The following is a 22,876-nucleotide window of genomic DNA, read 5'->3' on the forward strand; positions in this document are numbered from 1 at the left end:
TCCAATTTTCATGAATATTCTATTCCACATTTCTCTTATTGTAATAGGACTAGAAATCACCCTCACAGCCAGCTTTCATCCATGCTCCACTGCAGCACTTTTCCTAAAATGCTACTATAAAGGCCCAACTGTTGCCTTACTAAATTCAGTTTAATAAGAGCTGCTGATTTCAGTGTTACAGGCATACAACATAAAATGATCTAATTCCTTTTTTTCCCAACATCCTGCTCTATTGAAAACAGGCAAAAATCAAACACTTTCCACTCAGTACACACACAGAGTAAGATATTATTAAATGTTGTCACAGCAACTGGTGCAACACTGAGTTTGTAAAACAGCTGTTTGATTCCTCAACATGCTGAAATCACTTTGGAAATCAACACCACAGTCGGGGAATAGTTTTGTTTGCAAATTAGGAATGCAAAGAAGGTTGTGGTAAATTAAAAACAGTAAGCTGAGCTCTTGGGATAGGGACCAGTTTTCTGTTCTGCATGTGTTCGGCACCTAGCTCAAGGAATCCTCTACAGCTACTGCTACATATTCTTCATCTGTTCTCATAATCTTTTGGCATAAAAATCAGTGGTAAAAAATAAATCTCTTTGCAGAAAAATAAAAGGTAGGTCACGAAGGCCTTGTTTTCCTGATGAAAGAGTATAAAGCAATCGGAAGGAAATTAATGCCCTTATCCAAAGCTGTGATTGCTCACTGCCATTGTGGTGCAGTGCAGTCCTCAAGTAATGAGCTCTGGTCCTCAAAAGACACCATGTTCCAGTGTCTGACAAAAATCCCACCCTTGTTATGGAACAAGAGTTTAGAGTCTTTCAGTGCACAGCAAACAGAGTATCTGTGCAGATCTTTTAGACAACACCTTCTTTGTACAGTATTGCATGGTGCTGCAAGCCCTTTCTTATAGAAGCAAATATGGAACAGCTCCATAATTCTGTGGGAGACCTTTTCCTGTTTGTTTGCCAAGCCGTGGTTAAAATTCCCCCAGGGAAGTCCAGTTCGGGTGAGAAGGACATGAAGGTGGTGGGTCTGGGCAGACACCTACCAAGGGAAGATGAACAAACACTGTACCAGAAGCAAAACCACCTAATTTTCATAGGAAATGGGCTGATACTTAATTGAGAATGGTAAAACTAAGGATTTGTGAGTACGCCTCAACTGTTCCACAGAAGGGACTGAAAAGGCTCCTGAGCTCCTTTGCAATCTGTGTTCCCAGCAAGAAGGCTGAAGAAACAAAGGCTCATTGATGTGAGAAGGGAGGGAAGTTTTTAATAGAGGAATCCCAGGAGCCAGCCAAAGAAGCATTATCTTGTATTAAAAAAATCTGCAAATAATGAATTTCAGAGAAAAGAGAAGCCAATTTTCTTTGCCTGGCCCATGAAATGAGCAGCAAATAAAAGAAAAAACACATTTACAAAGGACTGGAGACGAAATCTTCCCAGCAACATTCTTCTTGGGGTATGTTGCTCAAAAGCATACAGGGATCCATGTTCAGAAATGCTCAGGAGGTTCAGTTCCTCTTGAGGCCAACTGGAGCTGTGAATTCTTGTTACTGTGGAAAATTAAGTCCCAAAATTTTCATCCCAGAACTCAGACTCCCAACCTGAAACTAACTGGGTACAAGCAGGAGAATTGTTATCAGAGATCTTATCTTCAAACTGATGCCAGGACTTGTGGGAACTAGTCACATCAGCAGAAGTTACCTTTCCAGTCCAGTAATAAAATGAAAAAGCAAGATAATATTGGCTTGGGTGTGATGAAGCAACACTACCAGCAATGGGGGAGAAAAGCACAACTTTTAGTCTCTGTTGGATGAAATAAATATAAGTTGTTTACGGACATGAAAAGAAGAACTACTATGAAATGAATGAGGAACCATTGCATCCCAATGCCATTTGTTTTGGGGGTGGAATAATCTCATACATTCCTAACATGGAAGACAGAGGTGGAAACTTCCATGTGGATTTTGTTTCTTGGCCTGGTTTATCCTTTTCTGGGGTGCAGATGCTGGCTGACTGTAACAGGGACTGAGCTTTCCTTCCTGCACGTGATGCCAGAGTACGTCTGAAACCAATCCTAGTGTCTTAGAAGTAATTTGCAGGGGTTTTAACTGTGTCTTTGTGACTCTGAAGGCTGCCCAGCCTTCCGGGTAGAGTGCAAATCACTATTTATAAAAAGCATTTTCAAAGTGGATCTTTGAACCTGCTGGACTGCACAGTTTCTCCCGTGCCATTTTTGATCCATTGTATAAATACAAATTTTGGCACGTGCACAACATTATAAACTGCATAATTGTTTTTATTAGAGTTCTGTGAGTTTGGAGGTACCTGTGCTTTAATTACCCCTGGCATGCTTCCAGGAAAACTCTTCTAAAATGTAGTGCTTGCAAAGCCTTTGTTGGGCCACCCACAATGACAGCTTTTATTTTTCCTCTATTAGTGATGGACATTTTCATTTAATTTCAGTCTGGGTGTGTGACAGAGCCCCCGTGCACTGAGCTGCAGCCTCCCCCTGTTCACTTTCCAGCCACAGAGTGGTCGGGACACCGTGGCAGCCACTTGTGACGTTTGGATCCGAGCCAAGCGAATGCTGTTTGCAAAGTTTTTTAGGTTGTCTGTCTTGCTTCCTTGGTCTCCCCTCCCCCTTCCAAAAATTGCTGGTGACACTAGAAATGCAAGTCAGTTAATCTGTTCTAAAATCTAAGCACCAGCCTACAGCAGAGACGGCTGGAGAAATGCAGAACATTGCTTGGAAGGTGGGTTTAGTTCCGCTCCTGAGCCCAAATCTCCTGTGTCGCAGGACAGAGCAAGGACAATGGCAACAAGTCAGCAGGATAGCTGGAACTTCATACTCCATGCCAGAAAATGGGATGTCCAGCTAGCACAAATAAATGTGTAGAACTAATCAAATTAGGATGGACATGCTGTGCAATACAGAGAAATGCATGTAAGCAGAAAATTGTGTTTAATATTTGTAATCAAAAGCATTTATTTGGGACTATAACAGCCCAGTGCTACGTGCAAATTGGGTGAGGAAAAAATGTAAACATTGTTTTTTTGATTTCACGGAGTTAGGGTGCAACAGGAATGTTGGATGGAGCTCCTTTTCCAGGGGCTGTGATTAAAAAGCTATGGAGGCTTATTGACAGAAAATATTACTGTAAATGGTGGTGGAAACCTATTCCACAATGATTACTCTTTATTGCAAGGCATTTGCCAGACTTTATAGGATGCAAACTGAAAACTGTGGGTTTAGGGACAAGCTGAGGTTATGACTTCCACCCTAACACCATGTTTTAAGGCAGCTGCAGAGAGCAGAATTTAATAGAGAAGCTGGTGAGACAGTGGAATTTTATTCTGTGAACTTTCATGTCCTTAAGGATCAGGAATTAATGGAGGAACTACACTAAGGTAACCAGTATGTGTTTTTGTTACTTATGAGTTTTAATGTCAGCTGAAATATAGTTACCCATAAACAGAATAACCAGTGGCATGGTATAGCCTGTGCCACGTGTCACTGAAAAATGCAATTAACTATCAGGCAAAAGCAACTCTATTCCAGTGGCTCATATGGTAAACTGAATACTGGTTAGAAATGCAAAAACATGCTTTTGGGAACATGCTAAACTAGCATTTTCCATTCCTCAGAACACTGTAGTCAGCTTCAGATTTTGTGGAAGTAGACAAAGGAGTCCTCGGAGTTTCTATTTATGAGAGTAGCCTTTTAAAATTTGGGGTGGAGGGGGGAAGAGGACAGTGCAGGAGTGGATCTGCTGTCAGCTGCCATTCCGGTGCTCTCTGGTACTTTATAACCCTGCTCTGTGGAAGTCAGAGCAGTGCAGGAGGTTCTGCAGCTGTGGGGAAGCTGAGCTGTGTCCCCAGACCATCAGTGTGTCAGGATGTGCCCTCACCCCAAACCTGAGGGGCACCAACTCTCTCTGTTCACAGCCTCCTGTCTACACAAAGGATCTTTCTAGCAGGGAGGGCACAAAGATTATCTTCTCAGGTTCTCTAACCCACCCAGAGAAAGGAGCTGTGGTCAGTCATGCCAGCTGGCTGATTTGGCCTCAAATTGTACAGTATTGCATGGGTTTAGATAATGTACAGAGAGACCAATGGGATTTGATACCAGCTGAGCACATCCCTGCAACTCCACTGAATCTAAAAAGACCTTCCCCAAGGTCTTTTTTAAGTTGTTCATATTTTGCTCAACCAGCCATCTCATCCTGCTACAACTGAGTAACAGCTGCTGAACTCTTTAGACAAATTATATAAATTCACAAAATGCCTTGAGGTTATTGAATGAAAAATGTAATGAGAAAGAAAAGCCTCCTTAGCTGTTGTGTTGAGTGTGGAACACAACCAACTTTGGAGCATAATTTCACTATGGGGCCTCTTCAACTTGTGACAAAGATGAAACTGATGGGTTTTAAACACTACCAGCTCATTCTATAGAGGGTCATTTGTAAAGGGGATTCTAAGAAGACTTTTATGCAAAGAGTTTCACCCAGCATGTGGTTAATCATCCCTCACTAGAATTGAAGGCAAAAAGCTTCTGTGCCTCCCAAGAGGGAAACTTCATCGTGAGGATAAACATAGAGAGGGTAAAGATGGAGCTGGACAAATCCTATGGAGTGCTTATATGTATCCTGAGTAACCCAACAAGTATGTAATTTGGCAAGAAATGGTCCCAGAAATGGTCATGCAGGAATGGACAGTTGCAGAAACTGAATGCTGAGTTAGCAAAAGAAAATTCTGCTCTGATTCTACTATGCATATTCACTGAATATCCATTAAAATGAGCCCTCCCTGCACCATTTCCCATCAAAAGCACTCTGCCTCCAGTCATCCAACCATACGTGGTTTAACTCTAGTATAAATTATATAAATTAATTTTAAACACAAATAAATCTGGAAGATAATCTAGATTGACAGCTCTCTGTCTTCTGTGAATTGTTCACTCAGGTCAGTGGTCACAAATGTCCCACATGATGAAGAGCTGCTCTAACAAAGATGGCAAAACAAACATGGTGGGGTTTTAGTCCAGGGCTTGTTTCTCCTGCGTGCCTGTCAGTCATGTTAGCAGGAAGCGCAGAATCATAGAACCATGGAATGGTTTGGATGGGAAGGGATCTCTCCTTCCAACACCCCTGCCATGGGCAGGGATACTTTCTTTCAGATAAGGTTGATTCAAGCCCCATCCAACCTGGCCTTGGGTAATTCCAGAAATGGGGCAGCCACAGCTGTGTGAGTTCTGTGTGCAGTTTGACTCTATCATGATGGCCATGACAGCATCATTCTTGGGGAAAAAAAAAAAAAAAACTAGGAAAGTTTATTGGAAAAGAAGGATTCAGAATTAGAAAGAATAGACTCCTGAAAAATAGTAATCAGTTTTCTATGATTTGCTCACAGGTCGAAACAAGAACATCTACCATCTTTGCATGCAGCCATCAGGACAGTGGACAGACACTTTGCTTTCAGGTGTGGTCTGTCTAGAGAGGGGGTGAGACATCCTGGTGAAACTTGGGCTCTGCTCTTGGACCTTGGTGTGGGGAAAGCGAAGCAGTAACTCACTGCTGCTGTGGAGCAGCAACATCCTCCTCTGCCTTGCAGCTCTGGGAGCAATCCTGACCTCCCCACTGGGGTTTGGAGCTGATCTCTTCAGGCTGGAGATCCCTCCCCAAGAAGGTTATTGCTACCTGTAGGGCAATGCTGCTCCAGAGTGACAACATTTGCTGGTTGCACAGTTCCTTTGCACAATTCCTTGTATTCCTAGGCAATAAAGGAGATTCTCACACGGGTGAAAACAATTAGAACAGGTGGATGCAAACTATGCAGGTAAAATAATGAACTTTTGAGAACCTGATAAAACTGATCAGCATAAAAAATTGGTGGGAGCATCCATCCTGGGAGCTTAGGCAGGATAGAGCCCAATGAGACTGCAGTGTAGTAATGGCTCTCTCTGAGGAAATCTGTGTTTGTGGTCATCTGAGGTGGGACTTGCTAGGGAGAGGGGGGAGGAAAGCCCCCCTCTGACTGCATTGTTTACTCCACTGCTGGCTGAGGAGCTTTAGCTTTCTCTGATGTTTTGCATGGTGTGTTTGCACATGGAACGAGCTGCCTTGCAGGATTCTCTGATGTTTATGACCATCACTGCTGGGATCTTGATTGACTTGGGGAGCAAAGGATGATGTTGTCTGAGCATGTTAACTGATCAATGTTGCTGCCTACAGGCCAGGAAAGGTTGGAGTCCCCTGCCTAATGCCAACTCAAATTTAGATGCATGTCATTTATAGTCATGCAAAGCAGTGTCACATTTTTTTCTTCTTCTTTGATCATACCCAGAAACTATAAATCCCCAGGGTGAAATCTTAGCTCTACAGAAACCCAGAGCAAACCTCCTTTCAGTGATGCACAGTTCATGGTGGAAGTTGTTTTTATTTCTTAAATGATTCTTGTAATTGCGGGAGAATTGTATTTATTTCTCTCCCCTCACAGCAAATGAAATGTCAAATTTCGTTGTCAAGTAGCCTGCTGAAAACAGTCAGGTCTGTCAATTCAGAGTGCTGAGGACTGATAATAAAATTACAGCCCAGTAATTTTATATTTTTCTCCTATTATCTGCCATGCACAGTATTTTTTATGTGTTCTACTCCACTGGGACCATTGTAAACCTGTGGCTAGCTCTTTCATTTGAATATACTCAGTGGGAGGTGGCAGGTGTACTGTTACAAAAAGATTTTGAAACTTTATCATAATATATTCAGAAGGTGATAATGTAAAAGCTGCTGGAAAATGGAGGGAGATGAAGGAGAAATTCCACGCCTGGGAATTTATTTAATGTTTAAACACAGGAAATGCTTTAAAAGCAAAAATATCTCAGATCTGTCTAATAATCCACTGCCCCAGACTAGTCACCACGATACCCCTGGCGAAGGGGGCAGGTAGAGGAGATGACCTCTGTCTCACCTCAGCTTCCATAGGTGCTCTCCAGCTCCTGTGCCAACTGGGGCAAAGAGGCACCTTAAGCTGACACAGTTACTGTTTATTTTCTCTGTGTGACTGTTGGACAAGGGAGATTTTGAGTGAGATTAGACTGAGACACACACTGGAAAACTCTCTGGCAGAAAAGAGAGATCATGAGGTGAGGGACACTTCTCCCAAGTGCCAAAATCATCAGAAACAAGTTCTGTGTTGATTTCCAGCCTGGACCAGTCCCATCCACTTCAATACTTGTTTGCTATTAGATTATTTGGATCTTTGATCCTTTCCTGAAGTTTTCTGCAGAAAGGAGTGTGCAATAGCACAACTACATTGGTTGGGACCAGAATCTGGTGCTGTGTTTGGCTCAGTTTGTGTGAACCACTGTGTGAAAATCAGCTCCTTGATGGACATCAGTGTCCAGTACCTGTCACAGCTGTGTTCACTTCCCAGGCACCTTCATCTTTGTGTGATTTGTTTCTTTGTTTTCAAATGATGCAGCTTTTAAAAATAATAGAAAATAACAGCACATTGTCTCCAAGTGAGTATTGGAAGCTGCATGGCTTGTCCTGGACTGTGCTCCCCCAGCATGCTTACAGAACTATCTTTGTAAAGAGAGGGAATCTTTGTGAATAGAGAGGATCTCATCAATGTATGAGGACATAGTGCCAAGCACCTGAAGTGTCTGAAGGAGGAGTGCCAAAGGGATGGAGCCAGGTGCAACTTGGAGGTGCCCAGAGATGGGACAAGAGGCGCTGAGCAGAAACTGATGCCTAGGAAGTTCCACCTGGTCATGAAGAAGGACTTCTTCCCTGTGCAGCGGCTGAACACTGGAAGAGATTATCCAGAGAGGATGTGGAGTCTCCATCAATGGGGACATTCCAAAACTGCCTGGAGACAACCCTGTACTGGTGCTTGGGATGACCGTGGCTGCACCAGCTGATCCACCGTGATCCCTCCCAGCCTGACCATCCTGTGCCCGGTGCTTGGGATGACTGTGGCTGGATCCACCATGATCCCTTCCAGCCTGACCATCCTGTGCCCGGTGCTTGGGATGACCGTGGCTGGATCCACCATGATCCCTTCCAGCCTGACCATCCTGTGCCCGGTGCTTGGGATGACTGTGGCTGGATCCACCATGATCCCTTCCAGCCTGATCATCCTGTGCCCGATGCTTGGGATGACCGTGGCTGGATCCACCATGATCCCTCCAGCCTGACCATCCTGTGCCCACTCCCGCGGGCCGGGCCCCATTGTGCCCCTCACCGCAGGTCCCCCGCTGTCTGCACATCCCCTCAGGTGCGCCCTGCCGTGCCGTGCCGTGCCGTGCGCGGCTCCCCCCGCCCGCCGCTCCTCTCCGCTCCGCCGTGCCCGGCCCCAGGTGCCTCCCGCCCGCTGTCCCGCCCGGCCCGGCCCCGCTCCGCCCCGCGGGTCCCGCCCGCCCCGCTCGCCCCCCGGGTGCGGCCGCTCCAGACGCGGCGCCGGAGGCAGCGCTGCCCCGCGGCGGCGGCGGCGGCGGCGGCGGCGGCGGCGGCGGCGGCGGCGGGGCTTAAAGCGCTCGGGCGGCCGGGGCCGCGCTCACCTGGGCGCCGCTCCCCGCGCTCCGCCGGCCGCCGCAGCGGCTGCGGGGCAGCGCCCAGGTGACCATGCGGGGCAGGCGGCCGCACGCCCCGGGCAGCAGGTAGCACTCGCCAGGTGCGCGGCGGAACATGGACTGTCTCCTGCTGGCCGTCTGGACTTTACCTGCTGCGATCCTCGGCGGCAGCTCCATGCAATTCCAGACTCTCCCGTGGCTCGGAAGCGCTGTAAAGGCAGGTCGAGAGCACTTTCTTTTGCAGTCGCCTAGTGTACTTTCATACCAGGTTACTGCGGTTTCTGGTGCCTTGTCTTTCTGCCTTGCCTTGTCAAGGAAACTTCACCCAATGCTCCTTTTCTCTCTCTCTCTTTTAATTTTTCTTTCTCTTGCAGACCCTTCAGCTGTGTTGCCTCTGTTGCATGTCTCATGCGGCAACTTTAACCAGTGACAGCATCAGTGAATTGACTCATGGTTTGTATAGCTCTTTCTGTGTCTGTATGTGAACATTTGCATGGATTTTTTTTCTTTTTTTTTTTTCGTGGAGTGAATATTTAGAGGGGAGAAGTCACAGTGTTTAGGGAGCATAAAGTGCAAGCACTCTGGCTACTGCGGGATGGTGAACCATGGGCAGGGATTAACTTGTTAAGCCCTGTGTGCTAAAGCTGAAAGGAACAATATGTAGCAGCAAAGCAAATGAATTAGATGGTAAATACATCCACGTTTCCATGTGCGATTAGAAAGATGAATGTGTGTGTGTGTAGCCACAACAGCAAAACCTCATGTGTCTGTTGAGGAAGCAGTGAGACAAAAGTAATGAAAAGATTTGTGAGGGGGAGCAGGAGAAGCTGTGCAATGCAGGCTAAGGGGGGGAAAAACCTGGAGAGAAAGGGCTCGTGTGAGTGGGAGCTCAGGAGCCGTTTGTTCCCAGGTTGGAGTGACTAGCACGTAGATGCTGATGGCTTTGGGACTTTTGAAGTGCAGTATATGCTTTGTATTGTGTGTGAGCAGAAACAAAGTGCAACAGAGAACCACACCAGGGTGCAGAAAGGAAACCCCTCCTGCACCCTGTGCTCTGCTCACTGGGGGATTCCCTCTCTCCAGCAGCTGCTTGCATTTTTTGGCCACCAGCCTGCTTAGCGCCCTCAGCTTCTGCCGTTGATTAACACCACTCGAGGAAAGTGAAAGCTCTTGATGTATTGTTTCCACTGTCTAAGGAAAAGCAACCTGTCAGTGGTTACGTTTTCAGCCTAATGTGTGTCCAATAAAGTCTATTCAGGCAAAGAGATTGATTGAGAGATTTTGCAACATCTGTTACAACACAAAAAGGAGGGGGTTTTCTTCTTTTTTGATGGTGTTATTTCAATTTAGGAAGAGAAATTAATTGCTTGTCAAGTGCATGGACAACTCTAAGTGTCCGCAGAGAAACACAGCTCACAAATTAAATTAAATGAGGTTGGGAAGCAGTTTTTTCAGCATAATTTCTTAGGCTACCAGGAATGGGTGCAAAGATCTTAGTTCAGGAAACAGCTGAAACTCAGACCCTGGTTCCAGGACACAGGTAACCCCTGCATGGCTAGGTCAACACCAGTGGTAATGTACTGCAAGTGAGGCACCTGCTTGTACAGCCAGCTGAATTATGGCCTCTTTCACCCTCCTTTTTTTGGGTGATTCTGAGTAGATCAGAGTGTTCTCCTCAAAAACAGTTTTGTAATTTTTTGCATATTTTATCCAAAACAATAAACTTCTTTGACATGCAATTAGCAATGGCTGACAAAAGGTTATTAGGTAGGATGTAATCTCTTTCTGCTGGAGGTCAGTTACAATTTGAAACCCAGTCTAATCAAGTCACTACAAAGAGATGAGGTCTCACTCAGTTAAGGCATTAATAAATTAATCCTTTAATCCACTTGAACAAGTGGTAGAGTTCTGCAAGGTCTCAGTCATGGCTACCCCTACAGTGATACAACATTTGCTGCATTCTTAGGGAAGGGAAAAGCCTCTCAAACCAGAGTGGCCTTCACATTTGACAACAATTAATATAGGGGGAGGGGAAAACCTCCAGATCTGCTGGTGATGACAAATGTCTTCAGAGGAGCAGTTGTGGGAATGTTCACAGCTATGCTAGTTAGTCTGTGCCTCTCAGTGGGGCACAAAGGAAACAAACACAGGCTGAGAGCCTTTGTGACTTACGGGGGTGAATTTATGCAGGCGAGACAGCACACACAGAGCCTGCAGGCCAGCCCCAAAGTGAGGGAATGCTCCATGCCATAGGAAATGCCTGATATTGTGTCAGAGTGCCTTGTTTGTGGGATGCCAGAGCTGATGGCCAACTCTTTATCGTTACAGATTATGTGTTTGTGACACCTGTCAGAGTGGATGCCAGCGGATCGTACATTTCACATGATGTTTTGCACAGTACTAGGAGAAAGAGATCAACTCAGAGTTCAAAGAGTTCCTTGCACTACAAATTTTCAGCATTTGGACAGGAACTTCACTTAGAGCTTAAACCTTCAACCATTTTAAGCAACAGTTTTATTGTCCAGGTATTCGGGAAAGATGGACTGTCAAATTCTCAGGACCATGAAATTGAGCAGTGTTTCTACCAGGGATTTATAAGGAATGATAGCACCTCTTCAGTAGCAATATCTACGTGTGTAGGCTTGGTAAGTGTCTATTTAAAACAAATCAGCATTAAAAGTATTTTTGTGTGTGCAATAGTAGCTGAAGGTATGTAGTTCACGTAATAGTCAAGACACCATAAACCCTTTTGTGATTTTTCTAGTATCACTAGTTGCTATTGTATTTAACAGAAGAGACTTCATTATAGCCAATGAACAGCATCAAACCTTTGTAATTTTTTATGACAGTCTTTCAGGAAAAAAAAAACAAGACTAGCTGGTAGTCCTAGTAATCATCCCATAGCAATTTGTTACAGTTTGTGATAGTTTATACATTTCTGCTCACTCTTAAGTAAAAGTTTTTCCTGCTTTTGTGAAATGTGGTGAATAAAGGAAAAAAGCCAGTCCAGAAGCTTGTGAAAAACAATATTATATCTAGGTTTGTCAACTAATTTAAGGAAGGGTGAATTTCCTAGCTTGGCAGGGCTTATGAACAAATTTCCCTTTGTTTCCTTTGATAATTCAAGCATTATTTGGGTTTACTGGTCTTCATGAGTTGATCTCTTATGAATGTGTTAAATAATATCATTGTGTATTTTCCATTTATGGCTGTCAGCCAAGTTCATGAAAATCATTATTCACAGGTGATTTTTTCTAAATAGATTTGACAGTGCTCCTTGCCTGCAGAGAAGGCTTTACTGATGTAATTTAGGAGAATTGTTTACAGAATTGATAGCTAAGGATGTTTTTTAAGGCTTAATCACTTGCACTTGCAAAGCAGTCTGCTGTGGCTGCAGAGGAAGGCAGTGACATTGAGTGGGAAGTCTATGAAGTCATCTGTGTGCTTTGTGGTTGACTAAAGGTCCAGAGGATATGTTGGGTCACCCTCTTGAAATCTGTTTTGCAAAGGTACTTGTCTCTGAGGGCTATTAAACTGTGTGACAGGACCAGAAAGGAGCACTTGAGACATCCAGTGTTTCCTTTGAAACTGGAATCAGTGACTTGAGAAGCCTGTTCATTAGGAAGGGATGTTGATAACTGGTTGAAGTGGTCTGGGTTATATTTTGAATGCTGTGTCCTTTTATTTTTTTTTTCCTCCCATCAGGTTAGAGGAATCTTAACAGTTCATTTGAACAGTTGCAAATGTGAGTTTGGAGCAGGTGCCAGGAACTGGGTTGAAGCTTTCCTTTCTTTTGCTTTTAAAGCTGTGTTTGTGATGCTGAACTGTTAATACCAAATGTGTTCAGTTGTTTTAATGGAAGCTTCATGTCCACAACTGCCACCTTTTATCAGATTTACTCAGAAAAATACCCTGTTTTCACTCATTGCAGTATTTTGTCTTTTTACTATGGGAAGTGCTCTACCTACACACAGCAGGTACAGTTCGGGAGATCTCCCCCGTTTGCCCACGTTTTGATTTTTAACATGCTTTCTGAGCTAAGTGAAGTTGAGCTTGTCAAGTCTTGTCTGGAGAAGGAAGGTTCAAGCCTGCCTCAGGTCACAGAGGAACAGAATGTGGTGATCTTAACTGAGAATGAAATGGATCTTTTACCACTGTCTCGACACAGAGGTTGTTATGACTGGTAAGCTTCACTTAGAAAAGATCCAGAAAGTGATCAAAAGAGAATAAATATTGTGGTATGAACAAACTTATTATGGAAGTACCTAAATTATCAACAAATAGAATCTCTGTTTAAAATTAATTTCAAGGTTCAATAGATTTTGCCTTCAATTGTTGTTTTAAACTGGCAAATGAAGTAAACCTTTACTTACAATAATCTCCTGTAGGGTAGGTATCCCAAAGCATAATTGTTCCTTTCTCTCCCTATCCATCTATTAATTTCAGTGCACCTAATGAATCCCAGGCAAATTACCAACAGGATTCTGAGTCTTTCAGTTTACAAGGCTGTCCTCCTAAAGATGTCGTCAGCTGTCTGTAATGACACCCACGTCACTTTTCCCTGGGATCCAAATTCAGTAATCATATGTTAAGTCTGGACGCTGTGCTCTGATCAAGAGAACCTTGTGAATAGCTTCTATATCCTTTTGCACCAACTACTTTTGTCACTTGGTTGCCCTTCTTTCCTATTTGCTTTGTTCACTGCAATTAAACCGAAAGTGGTGTTTCTTCTATATGGTTGGTAGCACTAATCTTTCCATTGTTCCTTTCATTAGCAATAGCTTCTCTACAATAAAGCTGCAGTGACCCATTCTTTCAAGCCTGGAACACCACAATGTGATTTGGAAGCAATTGCATTTCAATAGACTACGGGGACTCTTTGATCTAATTTTTTGGATGACCTAGAGTATTCAGTCATTCAGCTGTCTGTTATCTGCCAGTGCTGCAGAGGACACTTTGGGGAGAGGCTGTATGAAATGGCTTGTTAGGCAGGATGACCTTAACTTAACACTGGAAAGGAGCAAGAATTTGTTGCTTTGGTCTAGATCTGTTAAGAGATGTGTGTATATTACATTTTAATGGCTTAGTTGACAGGAAGGCCCCACGTTTTTATGCTGATTTGTTGATTTGAGACCAAATGTTTCCATCAGTCAACACGATTTTCTTGGTGTGTCAGAAGGCAGAACTGGATCTTTATCTGAACAAGTCTCTAATAGAGTAAGTGAGCATTTCAGGAGAATATGCACAAGTTTACTGTGAGTACTACTACTTTTCATCATCAAAGTGCTTCAATTTTCAAATGGAAACTTGTTTTTTCTGTCTTCTGCCCTTTTTCTGCTTCAGTCAGCATCCTTTGCTTGCTGGAGCATTGTTATACAGCAAAAACCCAGTGCTTTTACTTGTTTTGTAAACGAAAACTCTGCTCTGGACCTTCTGTGGAGAACATAATATATTTCTTCCACAGAAGTTATCATTTTTTCACATATTATTTGATGCATTCTCACTCCCTGGGATCATTTTTTCACTCTTGCAACTTTGGGACAATGAGTTTATGTTAGTAAATGCAAGGCTAGTTTCTCTCTTTAGCGCATCTTAATGTGTCCCAAATAAAAATTAATGCAATTTTTTTTTAAATTTTCTTCACTGATTTTTCATGATTCATTTAATAAACCTCTTGTTTTATTCCTGCATGACTTTTTGGAGTTTCCTTCAGTGCTTTGTGCTCTCCCAGTTGGTATATCCAGGCTACTGGTTTGTCTTGCTGTTTCATCCTGTTTGCATTCTCCAATTCAAACTGTTTGTTCTTTCCACACTCAATCTTTTTTCCCAAAATCCTGATTTGAACTAATTCTTACTTACTTACTGTAATCGTATTTTTATTACAATTATTATTTAGCAATTTTTTATTACTTATAATTGCCTGTAGGTGGCTCATTGAGAGGCAGACTATACCAAATCCACAGACTACTGTGGTTTTTCAGGTTTTTCTGAAAGAGATTATGCTGGCCACTCTTTGAATAAGAAATTGGTTTTTTAGGACCCACGCAGTATGGTTGTGTATATTCCAACCTCTTTCCCCCTTTCCCATTCTCATCCACTTTGTGCTATTTAAACTGCATTAAAAAGGAGATCTGTTGTATGTTCACCATCTTTAACTCCACTTCCATGATGGCATCTAAAAGATTTACTGCTGCCTTCCTAGTCTGTATCACAGTGTGTTGTTTGCCTCTCTTTATAGGCCAGTTTTTGTCTCCTTACCTTAGGTTTATGTGGACAGAATCTCCTGTATAAAGTGAGTTGTTTGCAGTCACACAGTAAATCAGGGCAGAACACAAGAGAACCTCAGAGATCTCCAGTTGTATTGTAGAGACATTCTCAAAAGTAATTTATAACTGTGCTTTTGGGAGCAGAAGTCGCGTTCCCCTTGTGAACATGAACTCTGGCAAAGTCAAACAAGTTTATAATCCAGTACACAACCTAGGGCTTGGTGGGCCTAATGAATGAGGAGTTTGTTATCCAGCATTTGTGGGCTCCAGGACACAGGGGAAGGGTCTAGAGCAAGTACAAAATACATGCCCAGAGGAAAGACCTGTTTATCCAACATAAGGAACTCTCCCGCCATTCCATCCCAGGGAAGATGTGTGTGTATTTTGGGTCAGAAAAAGGAAGTTCAGTTCAATGGAACAGTTCAGGTCCTTCATATGATGCACAGTGTTATCTCCCAGGATAAATTTATCAGTGGCACGGAGGCCTGGGAGGCTGCATCTGCTCACACCAGAGGTGGGTTTGGGCTGTTTTCTCCCTTTGGTTTGTGTACCTCAGTCAGAAGTAGTGGTGCCCCCCTCTGGTTTTGGCAAGATGTGTTGGAATCTGTCATTATAAAGAGCCTCTTGTCTCAAGCTGTGTTATGTTTATTAGTGTCTAGTCAAAGGAGGAGAATGAGTGCAACATGATTCATCCCTCCCTCCTCTTTGAGCTGTCAGAGGATTCTAGACAAGGGTTATAGACTGAGAGATAAACAGGAGATGTATTAATTCAATGGAGGGAGGCGTATATGTGTCTGAGGGCAGGGCTTTGCTCAAAGTATCAAAGAAGCCACAAAATTAAAGCTTCTTGATGCAGTCTGACCACCTAAGAGGCAAGCAGGCCAGGCAGCTCATGTACCCACTCTTTGTAGTCATTTAATTGCACCTGGTATTAGCATTATTTAAGTTGATGCTAACAGCAGCCTCCTATTCCTCCTAGAGCTCACACTTTAAGTCCAATTAAATATGTTGAGACAATTCCCAAGTTTCTTAGGCAGACAAACTGCCATTAAACTCATTGAGCCAGACTGCTGGTGAAAGTACAGAATAATTGCTGTTTGCAATGAGGGTCCTTTAGCAATTGACAGCTGTAAAAATACAACAAAATTTGGCCCAGTGGGACCTTGAGGAGAAGATAAGTACAGAGCTGCTGGTTTTTCTCATTCTTAAAGGTGTTTTTAGTCCACCCAGGAACCAATACACAAATCCTATATTTTCTGCCATTGTACCAGCACAACAAGAACAGCTTCTTTCATGGGAGTTCTATGATTTTCTTTGTATTCACACACTATTGCATCTCCATCCTTTATAAAACATAAACTGTGTTTTACAGGATCATACTTTTGTCCACTATTTTGGTGAGGGTTTTTCCACTATTGTTCCATTACTCCATATTATGGTAAATATGAAAATAAGAAAAATCTCTACAGGAAAATGAGATGACAATGGAAATAGTCATATTCTTGAGGATATTTTAGGTTATACTGGAAAAATACAAGGCAGTGTTTCTGGTCTCAGCATTGACCTGACTGGTGATGAATTGTGTGATTAGGTTATTGATCAACCTTTTCCATATCTGTCTGATAAGCTTTCTGTTTAACCCTGCCTTTAGCTCTGCAAGACAAAGGCTGTGTTATCCCAGGTGTTTTGGCACTACTGATTCCTGATAGATAAGAAGTGGAATTAAAGAGGATTAATGATGAGAAAGAATCTGCTTCTGCTTGGTAGAAAAAGCAATAGAAGTTGTATTTCTTCCTGTTTTATGTTAAAAAACCTGGAATGTACATAGAGGAAACTGAGCACAGTAGGCTGTGGCTGCTCAACTGCTCTTGAGTGTCTACAGGAGCTGGTCCTCTGTCACTTGTGCCTGCTCTGTCATTGCTCAGCTGGCAGCAGTGTGAAAATAAATGGTTCATTGCTGTATTTCCAACCAAACTTCAGGCTTCTGTGGGCACCATTGCTTGAACTCTTTGAGTGGTTTTCCAGAAAAAGGGATTATCCATTTGTACAGAGATAGGGCCAGGATGAACTTCTTGTTAATCAGCAGTCTTATCATCACTTCCAAAGGAATCAGCGGTCGCTATCTGTGCTTGAAACATCAGTGTTTTTCTTGCTGTAGCAAAGCCTTTCCACTAAACCCAGTTCCCACACTTTGCCTAGTCCATTATAGACAAATGTCCTTGTGAGGGTCAGGAGTGGATGACCTGCCTGCACAGACGTGACCCCTTCATAACAGGATGTCTTTGATGTCGTGAGGATTTTTATTTTCAGCGCCACTATTTTCATGTGGGCCAAACCATCTCTGCTGCTGAGAGGCAGTGTATTCTCTTCTGCACAGCTGGGAACTGCTGGATATCACAAATAGTTCTCTTTTTGGAGGCAGATTTTAATAACTAATAGAAGCTTCTAGTCACTAATTAACCTAAACAGGAGTTAATTTCTGTCTTTCCCCTTTTCTTCCTCCGCTTTGGAAGTGTTTGAGGAGGATACCAGGTTGGCAGAGCTGGTGTGTAAAGGCTTTTGTTTACCCAAAACACAATGACAGTCTGTGAAACTGCAGCTCAAGCCCAGCTCAAGCAGCCCACTCCTGGAGATCTGTACCTGACACAGGGCACGGGAGTGGGAAGCACAGAGGTGTCTTGGTTGTGCCCTGACCCGACACAATTCACCTAATTTGAGCAAATGCTGCCATCAAAACTCTTCTTAAAGAGTGCTGCTTTCCCAAGCTTACTCTCTGCTCACCCTGTGCAGAAGCATGGCCCTGATCATGATGACAGCTCTGTGACACACTTGCACCCCCTTGGGAGTTGACTTCAAGTCGCTGTAGGCTGCTCAGTTGTAACTGCTCTGGGTGCTCACTGGGAGTCCTGTCACCAGCTCCAGAAGTCCCTCATGTGTCTTGGCTCCTCAAATTTTTGTTTGTTACAGTATTGTGCTTAAGTCCACAAGATATTTATGATAATTCTTTTAATTTGCAGCTTCTTAGGGAGGGGTTTGTCTTCCTGATGTACAGCAGGTTCTCTACTCTTTGAAAGAGAGGATCACTGGGACTGCTGTCCAGTACTGCAACAGGAGGGAAGATTGGAGGTCTAAGACCTGTGCTTTGGAAATGTGCAGCACATGGATCAAAATAAAAGCTGGAACTATGCTAAATAAAGGCATCCACGGTGGTGATGCCCATGATGTATCAGTCAGTTCCTCAAGGTCATTTTAGAGCTCTTTGCATCTGATTAGCACTGTTGTTGACTTACAGAGATAGAGCCTGCTAGGGATTTTCTAGAAAATATCTGCTTTCCAGGATCTCTGTGTGCCTCACTTTGACATGGTCTTCTCCCAGTGAGCTGGCAGGGGAGGGGTTAAACTTAATTATCTCTGCAAGGAGAGCTGGCAGTGGACCTACAGTGAGTTTTAGCAGCTGAAACCCAGACTTGAATTTTTTTTCCCCAAAAAACACTTATTTTGTCTTTGAAAGGCTCTGACTAGCCCTTAAGTGGTATCTGAATTGAATTTTAACAGATAATTCCATTGCAAACAAGTTTTTCTTCTGTCTTTTTGATCATGTCACTAGGAGCAGAAATGTTGGTTCTTTCTTGCCTTTTCTTATCCCATTTTAATCCCAATTCTGTTGCTGCAGGTCTACCATAAATTACTGTATGCTAAAGGAATTTCCTATTGATTTGCTCTGACAGTGATTTGACCAGCTATGTGAATAGCTGATGGAAGCAGAACTTATCTTGGGTTCAGACAGTGGAGCACTGACTAAAGCTCTGAGGTAAACATTTACAGAAGAAACCTGAAATTATAAAGCCTTGCAGCTCAGCACAATTTACAAACATGTATTAATTAAGCTTCAGGGCTGGCTCTGCTCTGTGTTTGATGAGAACAACATCCTGGCACACAATGGGTTGACATCAGTAACCTTTTATTGTTTATCGTGCTCGGAAGTCACCAAGAATGAGGGTGAAGAAATGTCAAATAATCAGGGCAGATGGGAGGGAATGAGTCTTGATGGTTGAAGCTTGGTACCGTGGGAACCATTATTGTCCAGAGTGATTTCTGGAACATGCAAGTTAATTTCTTTTTTTACAATGTTAGTTCATAAGCTGGGGAAATCTGCAAACAACTTCTACAGTCAGATGAAAACCCTTTTCCTGAATCTCATATGTGGCTGCCCAGCTAGTGACTGCCAAAAAATGGGAAAAGACAAAAGCTGGATGACAAAGATAATAGGTCTTGAAGTTATTCCTACTGCAATAACAAGGCCCAGCACAAACCTGCTTAAGAGAAGAGGAAGCTGAGGCAATAAAGTGATATTTGCTTGCAGAGACAATGGGGTGTTGCCTTTTCACTCCCCTGGGCATTTGCATTTCAGGCTGCCCCACTCTGTACACAGCACACTTGGGGCTTTATTCTTTGAGGGCTGGATTCTTGCTGTTCACAGTGGGATCACTTGAATGCTTGTGCCTGCCTGCCTAATATATGTTAATTGAGAGACTTTTGTGTCTCAACATCTTTATTAATATTAATGGAATGAGATTTTTAATGGACTTATACAAAATATGCTTGACCTAGCTTGAGCCCTCACTTTTGTTTTCATACTCTGCAGCACAGTGTGGCTTCTGACTAATTTCAGAACGTAATATTATATTCTGTGGCAGAGTACACAAACTAATGAAACATGGATTACTCTTCAGACCTACATTTTCCTTGCCATGAGATATAGGATTTATAGAACACCAGATTGTAATCAGTTCTAAGTCATGAATTTAAAAAGAGGTTTTCTTTATCTTTGTGTGATTTTTAAAAGATTTTTAAAATAATTCTTTCTTGACCAGACCTCTCTTATGCTATGCACTCTTTTTTTTTTTTTTTTTTTTTTTTTTTAGCAAGAAGTTATCAAACTAGTAGGCCTTCAAATTAGGCTAGACTAAACCTCAAGAAATATTTCAAATTAATATTGCTGTTAAAGTACCAGCTGGTCATGGTGAGGGATAGCTATAAATGCTGTAATGCAGCATCAGACAGGAAAGTTTAAACTTCTCTAATAAAGTAGCTACCCAGTGCCATTTCTGTTAGCACTTGACAGAAACCTATGTTACTTGTTTTGTTAGATGCAGATATTAATTAAATGTTAAAATAACAGTCTTGGACTAGGGCAGAGATTATTTTTGTTTTGCAGTCTGCTGTGGATGATTATGGCATATACAAGAAAAATGCTTCTGTCACATTTTCACTTTTTTGTTACATTTTCTGATAAACAATAATTCCTTTTAGGCTGCTCTACATTTCATTGTTTGTAATAAACATCTCTGCAACCACTGTGGAGACCAGTCTGCCACAACAGGAGCTCTGGGCTCACTCTGTCAGCTGGTTCTCTCCATGCTGGAGGCCATATGGATATTTTTTTACACTACATCACATACTGGTGGTGGGATTGTTATCCTACCCCAAGCAGCAAAAGCTTGAGCAAAGGGGCAGGAAAAAAGAGTTTCCAAGCTGAGAGAGCAGTGAGCTGCTGATGTCTGCTGATTGCTGCAGCCCTGTCCCTCTCATTGACAGGTGCTTGCTGGTTGATGGGCTTCATCTAAACCTTCTTGTGGTGAATAAAAACTTTTCTGCTGACTGCTTTAGATCTGAACCTGGCTTTGGGAAATGTCTTTAATTCCTTCCTACATCATCTTGGCCCTTGAGTCAGTAGGTGTACCAGTTTTTTGGGATACACTGCTGCAATTGCTGTTTGGTTTAGCAAGATATTTTGAAAAGGGGAGGCACCACTGGCTCATCAGGAAAGTGAAACGTGTCTGTTGCTCCTGGCGGACCCCGAAATGCTTGTTGGACATACTCCAGGGTGGTGCTGTATAATCAGATTTCACTGAATCAGGAGTTAGATGGAGGCAAACCCCATCTGCAGGCTGAGCCTTGCTGCTCTCATGGACTGCTCACACCAGAGCAGCCAGCAGTGAGACGTAGCAGGAGCTCAGGCACTTTCCAGAGAGTCAGATGCTGCTACTACTGCTAGAAAGTGCACCCAAGTGCTTGGGATGTAGTTGCCAGATAGGTTTCAGTGCCCTGGTGCCAAGTGCTGTCATTCCACTCTGCTGCCAGAGCATCCCCACAATGAGGAGCGAAGGAAGCACAATGGCCACCAGAAAATGCAAAGCCACAAGGAAATGTAAAGAGTTTATTTGGCCTAACCCAAATCCCGTCCTGATAAAGTCAAGTCTGGTGATGGGAATAAAAGAGGATGGTGCCTTTTGAGGCCTGTTGAGGTGCCTTTTGAGGTCTTTGTTAGACAGGGGATGGACTTGGCAGGTTTTGAGCTGTGAAATTGTGAGGGAGTATTATCAGATATCATCACCTGTAGGGGACAAGACCTCATTCATCTCCTGCTCATGGTAGGAAAGCTGAGTAATTGCAGAGAGGGAAGCATGCTACAGAAATGGTTAATTGATCCCTGTGTTTACCAGAGAGAGCTGGGTGGTCATTTGAGCTGCCTGAGGCACAGAGCCCTGCAGGTCTGGGTAATGAAGACCATGCCTGATCCCAGGGACAGACCAGGGTGCAGGTGGTGCCATGGCTGTGAGCATCAGGATAATGCTGTGGTGACAAAGGTTTGTGTTTTCCATCAATGGGATAGATGAAATACCAAGGAAAGGACAATTTGGGCCAGCAGCTGAATCAGAGAGGGCTGATATATTACCATATATTACCGGTTAAAGCTACGAACAAAAATGTGCCAGACTGTGCTCTTGGCCTCTGAGTACTGCACTGATTCTGTTTACAGGTTCCCAGCTTTTGGGTTATAGTGCCATCAGAAGTTTATTTTTGTTTTAATTTTCCAAGCATTTCTTGAAAATTAGCTTTCTGGTGCTCAGAACAGCACCACAACACTAAATTAGTTGCAAATAGCTCGAGGGCTGAGGGAATAGTATATTTTTTTGTTGTAGCTGTTCACATGATTTATTTAGTCATTTGAAAGACCACAGTTTGGGAAAGTCAGGAACCCACTCTAATGTGAGAAACAAAACAGAAAGAAATGTTATTCATACAGAATGAAGGTCAGTCTTCTGCAAGCCAGCATTTGTGCAAAGCCAAGGTCCTTCTGCCTCCACAGCCCTATTCCTGTGTTAGCATTAGCAGAAGATGGGGAGTATTTCCCATTGGGAATGTTCCCTGCCCACCATCAGCCTGCTCAGAACAGTGCCCATATGCTCCAAAATATCTCCATGGATATTCCACATCCTTTAATGACAGCCTGGCCTTTGGACCTAACTGGCAATAAAGAGGAAGAAGAATTTATGTACTGATTCATTCTTTTCTATACCAATGCACTGAAACTGGTGCCTATTCTTTATTAAATCTTTATCTTGCAACAGTCAGTGCAATTCAGTGTCCACTGCATCTGAAATATGAATATATCTGTTTTTCTATAAGGGTGCACATGACAATGCTGTTTGTGGCTGTAGTCTTTTCTGCTGTTCAATAATTTGTTCAATCATTATTATTATGATTTAAAGCAACACTGTTGTGCTTCTTGCAGGAAAGGAATTGCATTTTAAAGAGAAGGTTGTTGTAGTTTGCCTTTAATTTTTGTAGTAAATGGAGGGTATAGGTTTATTGCAAAAGTTTATAATGTGGAGGATGTATGTGAATGAGTCTCACATGATTTCCTTTATTATTTGTTAAAATATGTTAAAGGAATAAGTCACTGTAAATCTGTAAAGTATTTTATAAAATTTATTTGCTATTGAAAACAAAACCAATTTTATTTCAGATTGGAGAATCTTGTCAGAATTACTGTAAATAATCTGAAAAATTATGATCAGTGTCCTATTTTAGTCCTTTTGAGGGGCTCAGTGGAGGTGCATAAAGAGAAGCCCTGGAGAGGGGTGATCAAATGTGAAATCTTGGGCTGAAACTATTCTGACAGGATGGGGAGTGTAGCTTAAACCCTCTGTTATCTTGCGAGTGTTCTTGTGTGTGCTACCTCT

At 42.9% G+C, this 22,876-nt stretch overlaps 1 protein-coding gene across 1 annotated transcript in view; it reads left to right on the forward strand.

The window, feature by feature from the left end:
- The first annotated feature begins 8,695 nt into the window (after nucleotides 1–8,695).
- Nucleotides 8,696–22,876, forward strand: part of ADAMTS18 (ADAM metallopeptidase with thrombospondin type 1 motif 18) — a 77,426-nt gene continuing 63,245 nt past the window's right edge. The window contains exons 1-3 of the mRNA XM_066557388.1: nucleotides 8,696–8,797; nucleotides 8,955–9,033; nucleotides 10,909–11,225. Coding sequence (XP_066413485.1) covers nucleotides 8,696–8,797; nucleotides 8,955–9,033; nucleotides 10,909–11,225 — 498 coding nt within the window. The remainder of the gene's footprint in view (nucleotides 8,798–8,954; nucleotides 9,034–10,908; nucleotides 11,226–22,876) is intronic.

Source organism: Molothrus aeneus, chromosome 11, assembly GCF_037042795.1.
Source record: "Molothrus aeneus isolate 106 chromosome 11, BPBGC_Maene_1.0, whole genome shotgun sequence".
In the NCBI taxonomy this organism is placed as follows: Eukaryota; Metazoa; Chordata; class Aves; order Passeriformes; family Icteridae; genus Molothrus; species Molothrus aeneus.